Source organism: Mirounga leonina, unplaced genomic scaffold, assembly GCF_011800145.1.
Source record: "Mirounga leonina isolate KUSES-001 unplaced genomic scaffold, KU_Mleo_1.0 Mir_375, whole genome shotgun sequence".
Classification (NCBI taxonomy): domain Eukaryota; kingdom Metazoa; phylum Chordata; class Mammalia; order Carnivora; family Phocidae; genus Mirounga; species Mirounga leonina.
Window position 1 is genome coordinate 207,618 of NW_023270717.1, and position 19,528 is coordinate 227,145.

General features: G+C 40.3%; 1 protein-coding gene across 1 annotated transcript; it reads left to right on the plus strand.

Annotated features, from left to right (window-relative positions):
• Positions 1-308: 308 nt before the first annotated feature.
• On the plus strand, positions 309-19,245 carry SYCE3 (synaptonemal complex central element protein 3). Its single transcript, XM_034985941.1, has 2 exons — positions 309-417; positions 19,088-19,245. Exons 1-2 carry the CDS (start codon positions 309-311, stop codon positions 19,243-19,245), a joined length of 267 nt encoding a protein of 88 aa, XP_034841832.1.
• The last annotated feature ends 283 nt before the right edge of the window (positions 19,246-19,528 follow it).

Sequence of the window (19,528 nt, forward strand, 5' to 3'; positions counted from 1 at the left end):
AAGTAAAACTGCAACCTTGGAGAGAGGGAGGATAAAGACTTTAAAGAGCTGGGCGAGGCTATGAGTTCCACAAAGGCAGTGTTCACTGGCAACTCCCAAGCACTGGGCCTTCTTGACCCATAGATGAGTAAATATTCCATGAACAAATAAAATGGGTGAGTTTCAGTGACCCCTTGGGTCAGGAAAATAAGATAAGGAGGAATTAAAGATGACCTCAGATTTCTGGCTTGGGCTATCCAGGTGTGAGAAATAGAGCTGGAATTGTCCATCTATTTCAAGTCTGCCTCTTCTTTCTGTGCACTGCCCAGATGGCTGATTCTGACCCTGGAGAAAGAAACTATGACAACATGCTGAAAATGCTGTCAGACCTGAATAAAGACTTGGAAAAGCTACTGGAAGAGATGGAGAAAATCTCAGGTAGGGTGTTTTCCCCCTTATTTCCAGTAGCTCAAATTCTTCCTACACTTCAGAGCTCAAATCAGCTGCATTAACAAGGCCTTCCTTGACCACAAGGAACTGTCCTGTCTACCTCCAGCACCCCTACCTCATCTGTCCAATCTCAATTCCTTCCCTAATGCTCTGTTCAAAGCCTCACTTGCCTCCCCAAGCAGTCAGCCTCTCTTTCTTCTCTGTTCCCTCCCCAGTACTTGGTATATACCATTATCAGCATTTGCCAGATTATAGTTATAAAATTAAAATGTGTTTTAATTTACATATTTAAATTATAATTAGACATCAACTTCTATACCATGTAACTACTATACCACAAAACTGGACACTACCACTAAATATTGCCTTGAAGTGTTTTCTGATTACTTTATGTGTGTTTGTATCTTATTTCTGCAACTGGATTCTTATCTTCCTAAGGGCAGAAATAGTGATTTCTTTTTTGTAACTGGGCACAGTACCAGACCCAAGCTCAAATCTCAGCAAATGACAAACAATATTAATATAACACCTGTGAATAGAATTGGAACTTTTTTTCTATGAGTTGTTTAAATAAAGAATTCAGAGTAATAGTGCTAAGACTGATGAGGTGCTGAAATGGGAGGTACAGTTAGTTCAGTGGAATAAAGCAGCAATGGAGTTGAACAAATTTCTCCATTTTGGGAAAAGAATGTTAGTCTGTTATTCAATGTGTTTCCATTAAGTGATAAACAGCCATGGTAGTGATACCATTATAATTTCTTTATTTTTTTAAGATTTTATTTTTAAGTAATCTCACAACCAATGTGAGGCATAGACCAAGAGTCACATGTTCCACTGACTGAGACAGCCAGGCGCCCCCCCCATTATAATTTCTTTAATTTGTTCTAATTCAGAATATGTATAATTCTTTAATTTGTAAGCCTAAGTTATATTAGAGAAAATACTAATATAAGACAAATTTTAGAAAGCATGCATACTCTACTCAAATGAGAAACAAACTATTTTTAAGGACATTATTAGTTTGCAAATTATCTCCATTTATTACAACAGGCTTTGGAAAATTTCTACTTAGAAATGTTTGCATTTTTTCGTCTGTGTACTTGAAAGTTTTTTATATTTTTAAACCATCTTTTTAAAAAAGTTCTATAATTCGGGCATCTGGGTGGCTCAGTTGGTTAAGTGGCTGCCTTCAGCTCAGGTTGTGATCCTGGAGTTCTGGCATCGATCCCGATCCCCGTATCGCATCGGGCACCCTGCTCAGTGGGGAGTCTGCTTCTCCCTCTGCCCCTCCCCCAGCTCATGCTCTCTCTAGCATGCGCTCTCTCTCTTAAATAAATAAATAAAATCTTCTTTTAAAAAAAGTTCTATAGAGGGGCGCCTGGGTGGCTCAGTCATTAAGCGTCTGCCTTCGGCTCAGGTCATGATCCCAGGGTCCTGGGATCAAGCCCCGCATCGGGCTCCCTGCTCCGCGGGAAGCCTGCTTCTCCCTCTCCCACTCCCGCTGCTTGTGTTCCCTCTCTCGCTGTATCTCTCTCTGTCAAATAAATTTTAAAAATCTTAAAAAAAAAAAAAGTTCTATAGGGGCGCCTGGGTGGCTCAGTCATTAAGCGTCTGCCTTCAGCTCAGGTCATGATCCCAGGGTCCTGGGATCGGCCCCGCATCGGGCTCCCTGCTCAGCAAGAAGTCTGCTTCTCCCTTTCCCACTCCCCCTGCTTGTGTTCCCTCTCTCGCTGTCTGTTTCTCTGTCAAATAAAGAAAATATTTTTAAAAAATAAAGTTCTATAATACATTTTCTACCAAAAGTTATATAATTCCTTCAATCTAATAAAATATTCTCCTATCTAACAACATTCACTTAGCACCTACTATGTGCTATTCTAGGATTAAGTTTGAATAGAGAGGGGCACCTGGGTGGCTCGGTCGGTTAAGCATCTGCCTTCGGCTCAGGTCAGGATCCCGGGTCCTGGGATGGAGTCCTGCATCGGGCTCCCTGCTCAGTGGGGAGTCTGCTTCTCCCTCTCCTTCTGCCCCTCCCCTGTTTATACTCTCTTTCTCAAATAAATAAATAAAATCTGAAAGAAAGAGAAAGAAAGAATGAATGAAAGAAAGAAGAAAGAAAGAAAGAAAAAGAAAGAAAGAAAGAAAAGAGAAAGAAAGGAAGGAAGGAAGGAAGGAAGGAAGGAAGGAAGGAAGGAAGGAAGGAAGGAAGGAAGGAAAGAAGGAAGGAAGGAAGGAAGGAAGGAAGGAAGGAAGGAAGGAAGAAAGAAAGAAAAGAAAGAGGGACACCTGGATGGCTTGATCATTTGAGTGTCTGCCTTCAGTTCAGGTCATGATCCCAGGGTCCTGGGATCGAGCCCCGCATCGGGCTCCTTGCTCAGCAGGGGGCTGCTTCTCCCTCTCCCTCTGCCTGCTGCTCCCCTTGCTTGTGCTCTCTCTCTCTCTGGCAAATAAATAAATAAAATCTTTTAAAAAATGCAGCATCTCAGGTCACGGGTGACCTGCCTTTAAAAAAAGAAAAGAAAGAAAAGAAAGTTGAATAGAGACGTCAAACAGAGATGCTCCTTCATTAGAAGAAGTGGGTAGGGGGCCAGAAACAGACATCAAGATGATTAATTATAATTTAAATATGTAAATTAAAACACATTTTAATTTTATATTAAAACTATAATCTGGCAAATGCTGATAATGGTATATACCAAGTACTGGGGAGGGAACAGAGAAGAAAGAGAGGCTGACTGCTTGGGAAGGCAAGTGAGGCTTTGAACAGAGCATTAGGGAAGGAATTGAGATTGGACAGATGAGGTAGGAGTGCTGGAGGTAGACAGGAAGGGAAACCCTGTAGAAGAGATAGCCAAGGCTGTATGCCAGGGAAGGAAAGCCAGGCATTGTCAGGGAACGAGATTAGTGCATGGGAATCACAAGATCACAGGCCAAAGAAAGAAGAGGCTGAAAAGGTGAGAAGGTTCTCAGTGCCAAGCTAAGGAGTTTGACCTTTCTTATTTAGGTAAGAGGAAGCCATTTGGGATTTCAAGGAAGAAACTTGTGTTTTAGAAAGATACCCCTGGGGGTGCCTGGGTGGCACAGTCAGTTAAAGCTTCTGACTCTTGGTTTCAGCTCAGGTCTGATCTCAGGGTCATGGGACTGAGCCCCATGTTGGGCTCCTCGCTCAGTGAGGAGTCTGCTTGAGTTTCTCTCTCACCTTCTGCCCCGCTTGCTCTCTCCCTTTTCTCTCTCAAATAAATAAATCTTAAAAGGGGGGGCGGGGCACCTGGGTGGCTCAGTCGTTAAGCGTCTGCCTTCGGCTCAGGTCATGATCCCAGGGTCCTGGGATCGAGCCCCGCATCGGGCTCCCTGCTCCACGGGAAGCCTGCTTTTCCCACTCCCTCTCCCACTCCCCCTGCTTGTGTTCCCTCTCTCGCTGTGTCTCTGTCAAATAAACAAAATTAAAAAAAAAAAAAAGGCGGGGGGCACCTGGGTGGCTCAGTCATTAATCATCTGCCTTCGGCTCATGTCATGATCCCAGTGTCCTGGGATCAAGCCCCACATTGGGCTCCCTGCTCAGCAGTAAGCCTGCTTCTCCCACTCCTACTCCCCCTGCTTGTGTTCCTGCTCTCGCTGTGCCTCTCTCTGTCAAATAAATAAATAAAATCCTTTAAAAAATTAAATAAAATAAAAATTTTAAAAAAGAAAGAAAGATACCTCTGATAACCAAGGAGGGATGGTTTGGAGAGGGAAGACTAGAGGAAAGATCCTTTAGGAAGCTTTGCAAAACTAAAAGTTATAAAGGGGTGACCCCCTGAGTGGTTCAGTCGGTTAAGCGACCAACTCTTGATTTCAGCTCAGGTCATGATCTCAGGGTCCTGTGAGATCAATCCCCACATCACATGGAGCCTGCCTAAGATTCTCTCTCTCTCAAAAATAAATAAAAGCTGAAATAACAGAAAAAATAAAATCAACAAAATTCAGTCACCCAGAATTAACTGTTAACACTGGTGAACTTTATGGCAAGTCTCTATCTATGCAAAAATAGAATGATGGATCAATGGTTGATGCATGGAGGAATCTTTTTTTTTTTGAAAGATATGCTTTCATTAAAATGGAATCATACTATATAAGCTATTTTTTTAAATAGAGTATTCCCCTTAATTTTACTGAAGAATATAAATTGAAGCAAAACTGAAGAAATTCACTTTATTTTTTTTTTAAGATTTTATTTATTTATTTGAGAGAGAGAGAGAGAGAGAGAGCACAAGCAGGTGGGAGGGGCAGAGGGAGAATCAGACTCCCCACTGAGCAGGGAGCCCAATGCAGGACTCAATCCCAGGACTTCTTCACTTTATTTTATTTATTTATTTATTTTTAGGACTTCTTCACTTTAAACAAATATTTCTTCACCATGAAAAACACGTTAGCTTCTATAAGATTGTTCCAAAATTAAGTCCGTGGGAAAATATTAAGGAAACTCATGTTATTTCTTCAACTATTTCATTTATTTTGTTCAGGATCTAATAATACTAACCAATAACATTTATTCAGTACTTATTAAATGCTAGATGCTTGTCAAAGCGCTTTACATTAAGTAGTTCATTTAATCCTCACAACACTTGTATGAGATATAAGGACTCTTACTATCCCTATTTTACAGATGAAGAAACTGATGCACAACTGCCATTCATTATACTAGTATTTGTTCATTATCAACTACAAATGACATTTATAATAATAATATTTACAACACTAAACATTCTGTTCTCTAATCATAAATCCTACAGTTGTTGAGATTTACACATTCTGTATTCAAATAGTTCAAATATTTAAACCTAGAAACTATAGCTATGGATATCACGTTCCTGAATTTGTAAAGGCCAGGAGCACCTGGATGGCTCAGTCAATAGAGTGTGTGACTCTTGATCTTGGGGTTGTAGGTTCAAGCCCCACGTTGGGTGTGGAATTACTTAAAAATAAAATTTTAAAAAAATATGTCTACATTTATAACTGAATGGTAATTTGGTTAGGTGACCATTTTCTTTACAACTTAGAAGATGTTTTCAGCATTTAGTGGCTCTGTAGAATAGTGTGAGGCCTGCCCATGTGTTTCCTCTTGAAAGTGACTTACTTTTTCTGCCTCTAAGATTCTTTATTCTGGAAGTTCTATACTTCCCCAGCATAAGATTGGTGTTAATATTTTCTAACACTTTTTCTGGGATACATTAGACCTCAAGATCTGTAGACTTTAGTATGTTCTGGGGGGTTTTTTGTTTTTGTTTTTGTTTTTGAGAGCAAGAGCACAAATGGGAGTAGGGGGCAGAGGGAGAGAGAGAGAATCTTAAGCAGGCTCCATGCCCAGCACAGGGCTACATGCAGGGTTCGATTCCACAACCCTGAGATCATGACCTGAGCTGGAATCAAGAGTTGGACGCTTAACTGACTGAGCCACTCAGGCGCCCCTTTAGTAATTTTTATAAGAACTTTTTCATTTATCATATCTTGGGATACTTTTTGTACTATTTCTTTGGTTTACTTCTTCAGAAATTCCAATTATCCATATTGTACATCTCTTTTTGTGTTATCTTCTGTATCATCATTTCTGTAATCTGTCTTACTACTCTGTTATTTTCCATTTTATTTTCTGTTGGTTCCTCAAGACTGTTCCTCTAGTCCCTGACTGTGCTATCGTAGAACAAATTGTTTGTCCATTTTCAATCTCAGCTGTAGAAAACTGATTTTATCATACCCCTCAGTTCATGATACATTATGATCGTTGGCCCATGAAGGACCCCTCTAGTTTATTTTTTTATTCCCTTATTCCCATGGCCCATTCCCTTCCCTCTCTCCCATAGACAACAATTCTAATATATACTTTTTTGTGTGTATGTTCTTGGGAAATGTATATTGCTATTTTATAAATTTATTTTAAATTTCTATAAATAGTATTGTGTTATATGTCTCGTGCTATTTGTTTTTTTTAATTCAGAACTATGTATGTCAGCTCTTTCCAAGATGCTATGTGTACATCCAATCTATTGCTTTTAAATGCTGAAAAGTATGCACATACAGTAGTGTACGTCATTCATAACCAGAATTGGCTAAGCCACATGGGTGATAACATGGAAGTTAAAGTTCAACCCATCTGTAGGACCTGTGGATGAAGACAAATTCTCAGAGAAGGGCATTCAGGCCAGGAAAGCATCTCAATATGTATTTATTTTTCCGTATTTGAACTCAATTGGATTTCTGGGCTTTTTCCTCCTGTCTTCCCTAATTTTTTAACTATTGTTCTATTAAACCTTTGCGTTGAATGCTTTGTTCATTCACTTTTATTCCTTTTTAAGTCATGAAAACATTTGGGGCAGTGGATTTATCTCTAGATATTTTTACTGCAACCCATAAGAACTGATAAATCGTGTTCTTGTTTTTTATTGTTAAGTCACCTTTATTTAGGTATAATTTACAAACAATAAAATAAACACATTTTAAGTGTACAGTTCACTGAGTTTTGCCAAGTGTATACACCAGTGTAACCAACACAACTGTCAAAATACAGAATATTTCTATCACTCCAAAAGTTTTTCTTCTGCCCCTCCCCAGTCAATTCCCACTCCTCCTTCCCCAGCACCAGGCAACAACTGATATAATTGTCTAGAGTTTCATATAAATGGACTCATACAGTATATATTCCTGTGTCCAGCTTCTTTTGCTCAGCAGGTCCAATCAGCTTAATATCATTAATGTAATGGACCAGCTTGATGTCCTGTGGAAAGAACAGCATTAAAGGTCCCTGCCCACTGAATTATGACATAGAGCTGGAGAGTTGATATACCTGAGTTGGGATAGTGAAGATGTGTTGTTAACTTTGTCAGCAGAAAACAAACTGCTTCTGGTGGTCTTTACCAATAAGTATAGAGAAAAAGCATTTGCCAGATCAATAGATCTGCGTATCAGATATCAGGGGATGCATTAATTTGCTCAAGCAACAAAACCTCATCTAGAATAGCAGCTACAACTGGAGACACCATCTGACTGAGTTTACAATAATCCCCTGTCGTTCTCTAAGATCTGTCTTCTGTACAGGCTAAACAAACAAACTGAATGGGAATGTGGAGAGAATTACCCTCTGCATCTTTCAAATCCTTACTGGTGGCACCAATCTCTACCATCCCCCCAGGAATGCAGTGTTGCTTTTGCTTTACTGCTTTCATAGGTAGAGGCAGTTCTAGTGGTTTCCACTTGGCCTTCCCTACCTTAATAACCCTCACTCCATGGATCAGGGAATAAATATGGGGTTCTCCCAGTTGCCGAGTGATCTATTTCAATTATGCATACTGGAACTGGGAAAATTTTCACAAAGTGTGTTCAGAGACCCATTGAGCCCAGTGAGAAAGACATTAGCTAGACCTCCATTGACAACTTGACCTCCTTAAGCCCCTATTCTGACTGGTAGATCACTCTACTGACTGGTAGTGCTTTCTGGGTCTCCAGGAATTAGTATCAGTTCAGAGCCAGTGTCCAGTAATCCCCAAAAAGTCTGATTATTTCCCTTTTCCCAGCGTACAGCCCTGCAGCAGTATTGTTATGGGGTCCCTGTTCCTGAAGCTGTTGGTCACGGAAGGAAGAAAAATAACTTAAAAATAATTACTTTTGCTGAATATTAAGATGGAATAGTTTACATGGTACTATCAGATAGCCAAAAAGGGAACCCAACTTAAAATATGGAGCTAAGGGGCGCCTGGGTGGCTCAGTCATTAAGCGTCTGCCTTTGGCTCAGGTCATGATCCCAGGGTCCCGGGATCAAGCCCCGCATCGGGCTCCCTGCTCAGCAGCGAGCCTGCTTCTCCCTCTCCCACTCCCCCTGCTTGTGTTCCCTCTCTCGCTGTGTCTCTCTCTGTCAAAATAAATAAATAAAATCTTAAAAAAAAAACTATGTCTTTATAAAAATTTTTAAAAAATAAAATAAAACAAGGAACCAAGAAAGGCACCCTAGAGTAAATAACTTCTCAGCTAAGACTAAAATATGGGCATGAGTTAAAAAGGAGCAGGTTTGGAAGGAGATGGGGGAAAGTGAGTTCAGTTATGGACATGCTGAGTTGAAGTATCCGTTTTACACAAAGGTGGAGATATTCTACACACTGTCAAAAATATAATCATAGAGCTCAATGTAAATTGGTACAGCCATATGGAAAATAGTATGGAGGGTGCCTGGGTGGCTCAGTTGGTTAAGTAACTGCCTTCAGCTCAGGTCATGATCCTGGAGTCCTGGGATCGAGTCCTGCATCGGGCTCCCCGCTCGGCGGGGAGTCTGCTTCTCCCTCTGACCCTCCTCCCTCTCATGCTCTCTCTGTCTCATTCTTTCTCTCTCAGATAAATAAATAAAATCTTTAAAAAAAAATAGTACGGAGGTTCCTCAAAAAAATAAAAATAGAATTACCATATGATCAACAATCCCATTTCTAGGTATGTATCCAGGAAATGAAGGGGATGAAATCAGTATCTCAAAGAGATATCTTCACTCCCATGTTCACTGTAGCTTTATTCACAATAGCCAAGATATGGAAACAACCTAAGTGTCTATCAGTGGATAAACAGATAAAGAGAATGTGGTATATTTATGTGGTGAAATATTGTTCAGCCTTAAAAAAGAGGAAATCCTGCCATTTGTGACAACATAGATGAATCTGAAGGACATTTTGCTAAGTGAAATAAGCTAGGCACAGAAAGACAAATACTGTATGATACCACTTATATGTGGAATCTAAAAAAACTCAAACTCATAGAAGCAAAGAGTGAAATGATGGTTGCCAGGGCTAAGGAGGGGGGAAATGGGAAGATGTTAGCCAAAGAATACGAAGTTTCAGTTATGCAAGATAGCATGAGTTTTGAATGTCTAATGTACAGCATGGTGACTATAGTTAACATTGTATTGTACACTTAAAATTTACCAAGTATATAGATCTTAAGTGTTCTCAACACAAAATAATAACTGTGAGGTGATGGAGATGTTAATTAGCTTGTTTGTTGTAATCATTTCACCATGCACACATCTATCAAAACATCACATTGTAAATTGTAAATACAATTTCTGTCTCTCAATTTTACTTCAAAAAACCTGGAAAAATATAATCCCAGAGCTCAAAGAAAGATCAAGACTTGGTGGCAGTTAAAGCACCATTCATTCATTCATTCAACAAGTACCTCCTGAATAAACACATGCCAAGCCTTGTACGTAAGTTGCCTATAGTCTAATGGGGAAATAAATGTATAAACATATAAATACAGTATACTATATTAATTGCTATAATAAAGGAGTAGTAAAGCTCCAGTGGGATTTAGAATGGATGGCTGAAATCTGTCTGGTAAATTATAGAAATTTTTAAGAGGAGGCATGGAGCATTTCTCTGAAACAGGAGTTGTTAGTTTCCCATATAGACAGGTGATGGGCAAGGCCTTTGGACAGAAAGAACAATTTGTGCCAAGGAACAAAAGTGTAAGAAAGTTGGTTGGGGGCACCTGAGTGGCTCAGTCAGTTAAGCGTCCAACTCTTGATTTTGGCTCATGATCTCAGGGTGGTAAGATCAAGCTCTGCATCGGGCTCTCTGCTGCGCATGAAGCCGACTTAAGATTCTCTCTCTCCTCTGCCCCTCCTCTGCTCGAACACGCTCTCTCTCAAAAAAAAAAAAAAAAGTTGGTTGAAGTTTCAACTACTGAAGAATAAACTACAAGTGGACATGGTAGAGAATAAATCTCAATAAATAATTTGGGGTCAGACCATGAAAGACTTTGTGTACCCCACTAAGAAGTCATTCTGTAGTTAACAGAGAAATACTGAAGAAAGCTAAGCAGGGAATGACATAAAGAGATATATGTTTTAGAAAGATTATATAGCAGGGTGGAGGAGATTGGAAGCTACCTCAGCGATGACCTCACAGATAAATACCAAATACAGCGTTGGTGGTATAGTAGTGAGCACAGCTGCCTTCCAAATACATGAAATGATAAGCCACTGCGAGCGAAAGTCCACAGAAACAAGAGTCAACATATTTAGATCTCCACAGACTGTAGATGATGTCAGATGCAGAGTGTAAATAGCTATGTATAAAAGGGCTGAAGAGGTAATGGATGCCAGTACAAAGCTGAGCATAAAAGAAACTCGAGAATAGACAGATTGAAAAAAAAAAAAAAACAACAAATGGAGCCTCTCAAAGGGAAAAGTATTGTAAGATAAAAAAAGAAATCAAAAGGGATGCCTGGGTGGCTCAGTCAGTTAAGTGTCTGCCTTCGGCTAAGGTCATGATCCCAGGGTCCTGGGATCGAGTCCCACATCAGGCTCCTCGCTCAGCGGAGAGCCTACTTCTCTCTGGCCCCTCCCCCCATTCATTCTCTCTCTCTTTCTCTCTCTCTGACAAATAAATAAATAAAATCTTTAAAAAAAGAAGAAAGAAGGAAGAAAGAAAGAAAGAAAGAAAGAAAGAAAGAAAGAAAGAAAGAAAGAAAAGAAAGAAAAAGAAATCAACAGCAGTTGAAGAGATAATCAATTGGAGAATCATGCATCAAAAAGAGATAAAGAAAGTGAAAGTATGAAGAGATGAAGAGACTAGTGATATAGACCAAAAATGTCTAACATATATCTAATTGGAATCTCAGGAAAAAAAAGACATTAGAGACAATGGAACAATAACAATTTTTAATAATATAATGTCTCAAGTTTTCCAGAATGGATGAAAAGTGAACTCACAGATCCAAGAAGCAAAACACATCCTAAGGAAAATTAAATGATATCTATACCTAGACACATAATAGTAAAACTTCAGAACACCAAAGACAGAGAAAAACTACAGGAATGCAGAGAAAGAAAACTAAAAGGAGTGACAACTGGAGTGGACTTTTTCAGCAATAATCATGAGAACCACAAGTTAGTGGAATAATATCTAAATGTCATAAAAACACTATTCACCCAGAATTACGCATCCAGCAAAATTATCTTTCAGTAATGAGGGAAAAATAGGGCGCCTGTGTGGCTCAGTCAGTTAAGTGTCTGCCTTCAGCTTAGGTCATGATCCCAGGGTCATGATGAGCAGGGAGCCTGCTTCTCTCTCTGCCCCTCCCCCCCCCCATTCATTCTCTCTCTCAAAAATAAATAAACTTTTTTTTAAAGATTGTATTTATTTATTTTTTAGAGAGCGAGCGAGAGAGAAACAGCATGAGAGGGGAGAGGGTCAGAGGGAGAAACAGGCTCCCCGCTGAGCCGGGAGCCCGATGTGGGACTCGATCCCAGGACCCTGGGATCACGACCTGAGCCGAAGGCAGACGCTTAATCATCTGAGCCACCCAGGCGCCCATAAATAAACTTTTTAAAATAATAATAATGAGGGGAAAATACAGACATTTGCAAATGAACAAAAACTGACAATATTTGTCACAAAGAGACCTGCTTTAAAGCAACTACTAAAATTTTACTTAAGTAAGGGGAATATGATCTCAGAAGGAAGGTTTGAAATGCACAAGGCAATGGAAAACAAATAAATGTTATACATGTAGGTAAATCCTGAATAGTTCATGAAGTACATTTTCTCCCTTCCACATTACTTCCTGTGACAATGTGGCTAAATTTTCTGCCACCACATAGCAAGTATCCCTTCTCCTCCAGCTTCCAATAAGAGTTTCCTCACTTCTCTGTAAATACTTATTATTGGCAGACTTTTCAAACTCCCAAATCCTATGAACAGTGTGTTCAAGGCATTTTAAACCTGCACTAATACTTTCCTCAAAGTCCTTACAGTTTTTCCAGCTTCCATCCACCGAAACATTCCAAAGTCACTCCTATATTTTAGGGCTTTGTTACAGAAGCATCGTGCTCCAAATTAACCCAAATTTCACGACTTAAAAGAAGAAACACTATCACACAGTTTCTGAAGATCAGGAATCTGGGAATGGCTTAGCTGGGTGGTTCTGGGTATATTTTTTATGGGTTTGTCCTCAAACTGTTGGCCATTGTTTCAATCTCTGGATATTTGACCAGAGGCTGGAGAATCTCCTTCCAAGCTCATGTAGCTGTTGGCAGGAGGCTTTCTATGTGGTCTCACCATAGGGCTGGTCATGACATAACTTCCCCTAGATCAATTACATATAATATAATAAACAGAGTATAATACTATATGTATAAGGTATATATATCTGCCCAAGACAGAAGGTACAGTCTTTTATTAGCTAATGTTAGACGTGACATACCATTATTTCTGCCATATTTTACTCATCACACAGACCTGTGCTAGTACAATGTGAGAGAAAACTACATAAGGATGTGATTACCAGAAGACAGGGACTACTGGGGTCAACTTGGAGGTTGGATACCACGTTTATGAAGAGAATCTAAAACATATTATTGGAGGTGGCACCTGGGTGGCTCAGTCATTAAGCGTCTGCCTTCAGCTCAGGTCATGATCCCAGGGTCCTGGGATCGAGCCCCGCATCCAGCTCCCTGCTCAGTGGGAAGCCTGCTTCTCCCTCTCCAGCTCCCCCTGCTTGTGTTCCCTCTCTCGCTGTGTATCTCTCTCTGTCAAATAAATAAACAAAATCTTTAAAAATAAAATAAAACATATATTATTGGAAATAATAAAGCTTAGCAAGGTGGCTGCAGTTCAGTATACAAAGTTAATTGCATTTTTACCTACCAGCAACAAAGAATTAGAGCACATTTTTTAAAGGCATTTACAACAGTAACACACACACACACATCTAATGAATTCCCCTGGAAGAAATTTAACAAGAAATGTACAAGGCCTATATGCAGAAAATTCTAAAACTTGACTAACAGATACTAAAGATCAAATAATGGAGCTATAGCAACATTCATGAATAGAAAGACTTAGAGCAACCAATGTGTCTATTCTCCCCAGATTTCATCCTAGGCTTTAAAGTAGTTTTAGTGAAAATCCTAATAGGGTTTTTCATGGAACTTGACAAGTTTATTCTAAACATTTATGAGAGACTTAAGGGCCAAAAATAGCTAAGATATTTCTGAGGAAGACAAGGACAGGGAATTTACCCTAACATTAGCAAGATTTATTATAAAACTGTATAGTTAAGACAGTGTCATTTTGACAAGTTGAGCAACAGAATACAACAGGGAGCCCAGAAAGTGGGCTCACACACACACACACACTCACACACACACAGACATGCACACACGACACACTCTCATAAACACACACATACACATTCACAAGTACACACATATGCACACACATAACACACTCTCATACACACACACAAATACACAAGAATTTTTATTTATTTATTTATTTTATTTATTTATTTGACAGAGAGCAAGCGCACGCACGAGCAGCAGAGGGAGAGGGAGAAGCAGACTCCCCGCAGAGCAGGGAGCCTGATGCAGGACTCGATCCCAGGACCCTGGGGTCATGACCTGAGCCGAAGTCAGACTCTTAACTGACTGAGCCACCCCAGCATCCCAACTTTTTATGCGTTTTGAGAAAGCTTGGGTCTTAAGCTTCTTGACATCTTCCTTGCCTAGAACAGTGCTAACAGTGAAATAAGTATTGGAATATGATTGTTTCCCTTGGCACCTCCTTGCATGGTACAGTGAGGACATTTTTTTTTTCAATTTGGGATTGATAATAGATAATAGATAATCCCCTCTCTACTATAGTGGGTCCTTCATTTGTTGTTTTCTAATGATTTGGGTTTTGTTGATTTGTTTTCTTAATTGTTCTCTGGCAGAGAGTTTGGCTTACTTCTCAGTTCACAGTGTGTTATCATCACTGATCCATATAACAGTCTTCACTTATTTGTTTCCATTCTTTTATTTCCTTTTTTTTTTTTTTGCTTATCCCCTTTCTGTGTATTTTTGTAAATTTTGTACTTTTGTATTTTTAAGTTATGTAAACTATATTGCATTATATCTCCAACCTATACCTTCCTTTTTATTTTTTTAAAGATTTTATTTATTTGAGAGAGAAAGAATGAGAGAGAGAGCACTAGAGGGGAGAGGGCCAGAGAGAGAAGCAGGCTCCCTGCCGAGCAGGGAGCCCGATGTGGGACTCGATCCCGGGACTCCAGGATCATGACCCGAGCTGAAGGCAGTCACCCAACCAACTGAGCCACCCAGGCACCCCTGTACCTTCCTCTTTAAAATCAACTGTACTATGAGGATCTGTTTGAGTAGAGTTCCAGACTTTCTCCATGTGCTTGTTAGTCTTTTGGATTTCTTCTTGTGGACCATAAAAAGCAGTGTACTGTAGGTAGTTAAAAATATGGACACTGGTGGGGTGCCTTCCTGGCTCAGTCAGTAGAGTATATGACTCTTGATTTTGGGGTTATGAGTTCAAGCCCCACGTAGTGCATAGAGCTTACTTAAAAATAAATAACCAGGGGCTCCTGGATGGCTCAGCCAGTTCAGTGTACAGCTCTTAGTATTGGCTCAGGTCGTGGTCTCACAGTCGTGGGACTGAGCCCCACATTGTGCTCAGCAAAGTCTATTTCAAATTCTCTCTCCCTCTCCCTCCCACTTTCTCACTCTGTCTTTCTCAAATAAATAAATAAAATCTCTTAAATAAATAAATAACCTGAATGTGAAGGGTAGAACTATAAAGTTATTGGAATAAAATGTAAAAAATAATTTAAAAAAACAAGCATGAACACTGGAGCTTGATTACTTGGGTAAAATCCTACCTGTGCCACTTATTAGCTGTGTGACCTTAGCAGCTACTTAACCTCTCTGCGCCTCTGTTTCTACTTCCGATAAATGAAGATAACTATAATACCTCCATCTTAAATTTAAATTTTAAAAAATTAGGTGAAATTCACACACCATGTAATCATTTTAAAGTATACATTCAGTGGCATTTAACACATTCACAATGCTGTACAGAAACCAACTCTATCTAGTTCAAAATATGTGCATCATTTTAAAAAGGCATTTGTGGGCGCCTGGGTGGCTCAGACGGTTGGGCGTCTGCCTTCGGCTCAGGTCATGATCCCAGCGTCCTGGGATCGAGTCCCGCATCAGGCTCCCTGCTCCTTGGGAGCCTGCTTCTCCCTCTGCCTCTCTCTCTCTCTCTCTGTCTCTCATGAATAAATAAATAAAATCTTTTTTAAAAAAAATAAATAAATAAAAATAAAAAATAAAAAGGCACTTTGTACCCCTAAACCGTCACCCCCATATGCCTCTATCCCCAGCCCCTGGCAACCACCAATCTGTTTTCAGTCTCTATGGATTTACCCATTCTGGGTATTTTGTATAAATGAATCATATAATATGTAAATGCAGTTTGTCTCTGGCTTCTTTTCCTTAGCATAACATTTTCAAGGTTCATCCATACTATAGAATATATTCGTATTTTATTCCTTCCTATGGCTGAATAATTATCCCATTGCATGGATATATCATATTTTATTTATTCATTCATCTTTTGATGGGTATTTGGATTGTGTCCACCTTTTAGCTACTGTGAATAGTGCTACTATGAGCATGTGTATACAAGTATTTGTTTGAGAACCTGCTCTCTGTTGTTTGGAATATTACCTAGAAGTGGAATTGCTGGGTCATATGGTAATTCTATGTCTAGCTTTCTGAGGAATGTCAAACTGTTTTACACAATGATGCACCATCTTACATCCCCACCAGCAGTGCATGCACAAGGGCTCCAATTTCTCCACATCCTTACCAACACTTGTTGTTTTCCGGGGTTTTTTTTAATTATTGGATTTTCTGTCTTATTGATTAGAAGTACTTTCTTGTATATTATAGATATTAACCCATTATCATCTTTAAGCATTATAAATTTCTTCTATCATTTGTATGAAAACTTTGTCCATGTTGTCCTTAGATGAAAAAAAATTTTTGATAGAAAGACTCACCAATATTTTACCTTATGGTTTGTGGTTTTTAAGAAGTCCCAAGATCACAGATATTCTGCTGAATTTTGACCCACAGATGTTATTTTCTCTTTCATATTTATATCTTTAATTCATCTCTAGTAACTGTCTTTTCTCATTGATTTTGGTTTTACTTTTATCATATACTAAATTTCCATATATACTTAGGTCTATCTCTGAGCTTACTATTTTTCTTCCATTGGTCTATTTGTCTATACCACACTATTTTTTTAAAAGATTTTATTTATTCATTTGACAGAGAACAAGCACAAGCAGGGGGAGCGGCAGCCAGAGAGAGAGGGAGAAGCAGACTCCCTGCTGAGCAAGGAGCCCGATGTGGGGCTCAATCCCAGGGCCCCAGGATCATGACCTGAGCCGAAGGGAGACACTTAACCAACTGTGCCCCCCAGGTGCCCCTATACCACACTATTTTTTAAAATATGACCTTATAGGGGAGCACCTGGGTGGTTCAGTCAGTAAAACATCTGCCTTCGGCTCAGATCATGATCTTGGGGTCCTGGGAACTCAAGAGACATATATTTCTGGAGGATTTTCTTATGATCATGAGTCCTTCCTATTCTGTGTATCCTGAATTTTCTTCCTTGGATCAAATCAAAGAGGGCTTTGCTCTTGATACAGTGTTTTGGCTTCTCATTGACTTGCCTTCTCTGAACTGTGCTTTGGCACTGTGCCAACAGCTTTTTTTTTGCCAGTGATTACATACAACTATAGACATAGAAGAGTCACCTTGTATTTAAAGTAGGGATGTTGTCAGGGTGCCTGGGTGACTCAGTCAGTTGGGCAGCCAACTCTTGATTTTGGCTCTGGTCATGATCTCAGGGACCTGGGAGCCTGAGCTCCTACACTGGGCTCTGTGCTCAGTACAGAGTCTGCCTGAGATTCTCTCTCTCTCCCTCTGCCCCTCCCCCTGCACTCTCTCTCTAAAAATAATCTTTTAAAAAATAAAATAGGATGGGGTGCCTGGGTGGCTCAGTCATTAAGTGTCTGCCTTCAGCTCAGGTCATGATCCTGGGGTCCTGGGATCGAGCCCCACATCGGGCTCCCTGCTTCGCGGGAAGCCTGCTTCTCCCTCTCCCAGTCCCCCTGCTTGTGTTCCCTCTCTCGCTGTCTCTCTCTCTCTCTCTCTCTCTGTGTCAAATAAATAAATAAAATCTTTTAAAAAATAAAATAGGATGTTGTCAAGGACATTTTCAACTCTATTACATACTTCTCAAAAAATACACCTATCAGACAATTTTTTCTTAGGATAAAAGTGTCTTAATGGGTTTGTTTTTATTTTATGGTCACTGAGTCTTAAACCTGAGCATGTTTCCTCTGCTTTGGCCTTAGGAAACTCAGAGCTAGAATTCCAACTGCCATGCAGAACAATATGAGACTCATTTCTGCAAGCTCTTTTTTTCTCCTGAATTTTTATTTCTTACTGCCCTAACCCTTTGCCCTGAATATCTCAATTATTTATTTTGTAGTAAGAGTTTCTCCTATCTTGAACACCCTAATATGTTCTAGGCAAATTACATATATCATCCATTTAATCTTCATAGCAAGCTGTGAGATTGGGACGTTGTCTATCCTTTACAAATGAGGTTAGTAAATTTAAGTCACTTGTTCCTGGCCACATAGGTAGTAAGCGGAGAGCCCAGAAGCCAACTGCTCTGACTCCCAGGTGCATGCTCCACCTGCTGTCCGGGTGGTCTACTTATTAAGATACAGGTTCCTGGGCACCATTCCCAACCTGGTAAATAAGAACCTCTTTGAGGGACGCCTCGGTGGCTCAGTTGTTAAGCATCTGCCTTTGGCTCAGGTCATGATACTGAGGTCCTGGGATCGAGCCCCGTATTGGGCTCCTTGCTCTGTGGGGAGTCTGCTTCTCCCTCTGCCTCTGCCCTGCTTATGTTCCCTCTCTGTCTCTCTCTCTCTGTCAAATAAATAAAATCTTTAAAAAAAGAAAAAAGAACCTCTTTGAGTTGTGGGAGAGGCCAGTAACCTACATTTCAACAGGTTTCCCAAGTTACTCTCATGCATCCAAAAGTTCAAGAATTCCTGTACAAGCTATATAGCCAAATGCCCTCTATCTGTTGAGATACTGCACATAGCCTTTCTAACAATTTTTCCCTAACCAAACAGATATAACTTTCTGTAAAACATCAAGTCTGTCATGCTCTGACCTTGGTCATGTGTAGATATTCATGTGCAATTATTATTATTCATTCTGCCTGTCTCTTCTTTGGACTGGCCCTAATGAAAGCACAGAGGTACCCAGAGGGAGGTGAGCAGGCCTCCCAGGCCACTATGCATGAGGTAACATGAGGCTCAGAACCTTGCTAGAGTAAGAGCAGTCACTCCTACGTGAGCTTGGATAAGCATTATGACTCCTCAGGGTTCACCCTGCAACCACTAGCTATGAACTGCTGGTAAGGACCTATGTTTGCTCTAATTTTTCCTAATATTTTATATCAGACTGGCCTCCAGCCTTAATGTCATGGGCCGATGCATCCAGAAGTTAAGACCTGTGTGAGGTCAGGGAAGTTTCAGTACTGCCCTGTGTAGGGAGAAGTTTTAATACGGGTTTTTATGAACGCCATAACATGTAGCCTACCAGTTTTCTCTCCTTAGAGAAATTGGGTAACTCAGCAGGATCTAGTCCCTGGGATGCTTAGCATGGTTGGAGGCATGTGGCCCTCCCTGGGGTGTTCCAGAGCCACAGCCCCACTCTGCAGCCTGATCAGGGCCTGTCTGGTTGTTGCAGTGCAAGCCACATGGATGGCCTACGACATGGTGGTGATGCGCACCAACCCCTCGCTGGCAGAGTCCATGCGCCGTCTGGAGGATGCCTTCCTCAACTGCAAGGAGGAGATGGAGAAGAACTGGCAAGAGCTGCTCAATGAGACCAAGCATAAACAGTAGGCCCCCTGCCCACCCACGGCCACCATGCTGCCATCTGCCAATGTGGAGAAGCCCCTAAGGCACGGAGCCTTCTCTGCTGGCAGAGTAACAGCGACCAAAATGTATAGCTGTATTAACAGTACTTGTTTCTCAATAAACTTATTTTTAAGAACAACCTGAGGACCCCTTTCTGTCCTACCCAGCAGCATATCCAACCTTGCGAACAAAAATGAGAATTATAAGATGCAGATGCTTTCAATGAATTAAACATATTTAGTGCCAGTAGCACCGAGCATAGAATAAA

What these genes read in the sequence shown, in the direction of transcription:
- SYCE3 (XM_034985941.1), top strand. Translation starts at nt 309, where the DNA reads ATGGCTGATTCTGACCCTGGAGAAAGAAACTATGACAACATGCTGAAA. An exon ending in AGAGATGGAGAAAATCTCAG is followed by an intron (nt 418 to 19,087) that starts GTAGGGTGTTTT and finishes TGGTTGTTGCAG; the next exon opens with TGCAAGCCACATGGATGGCC.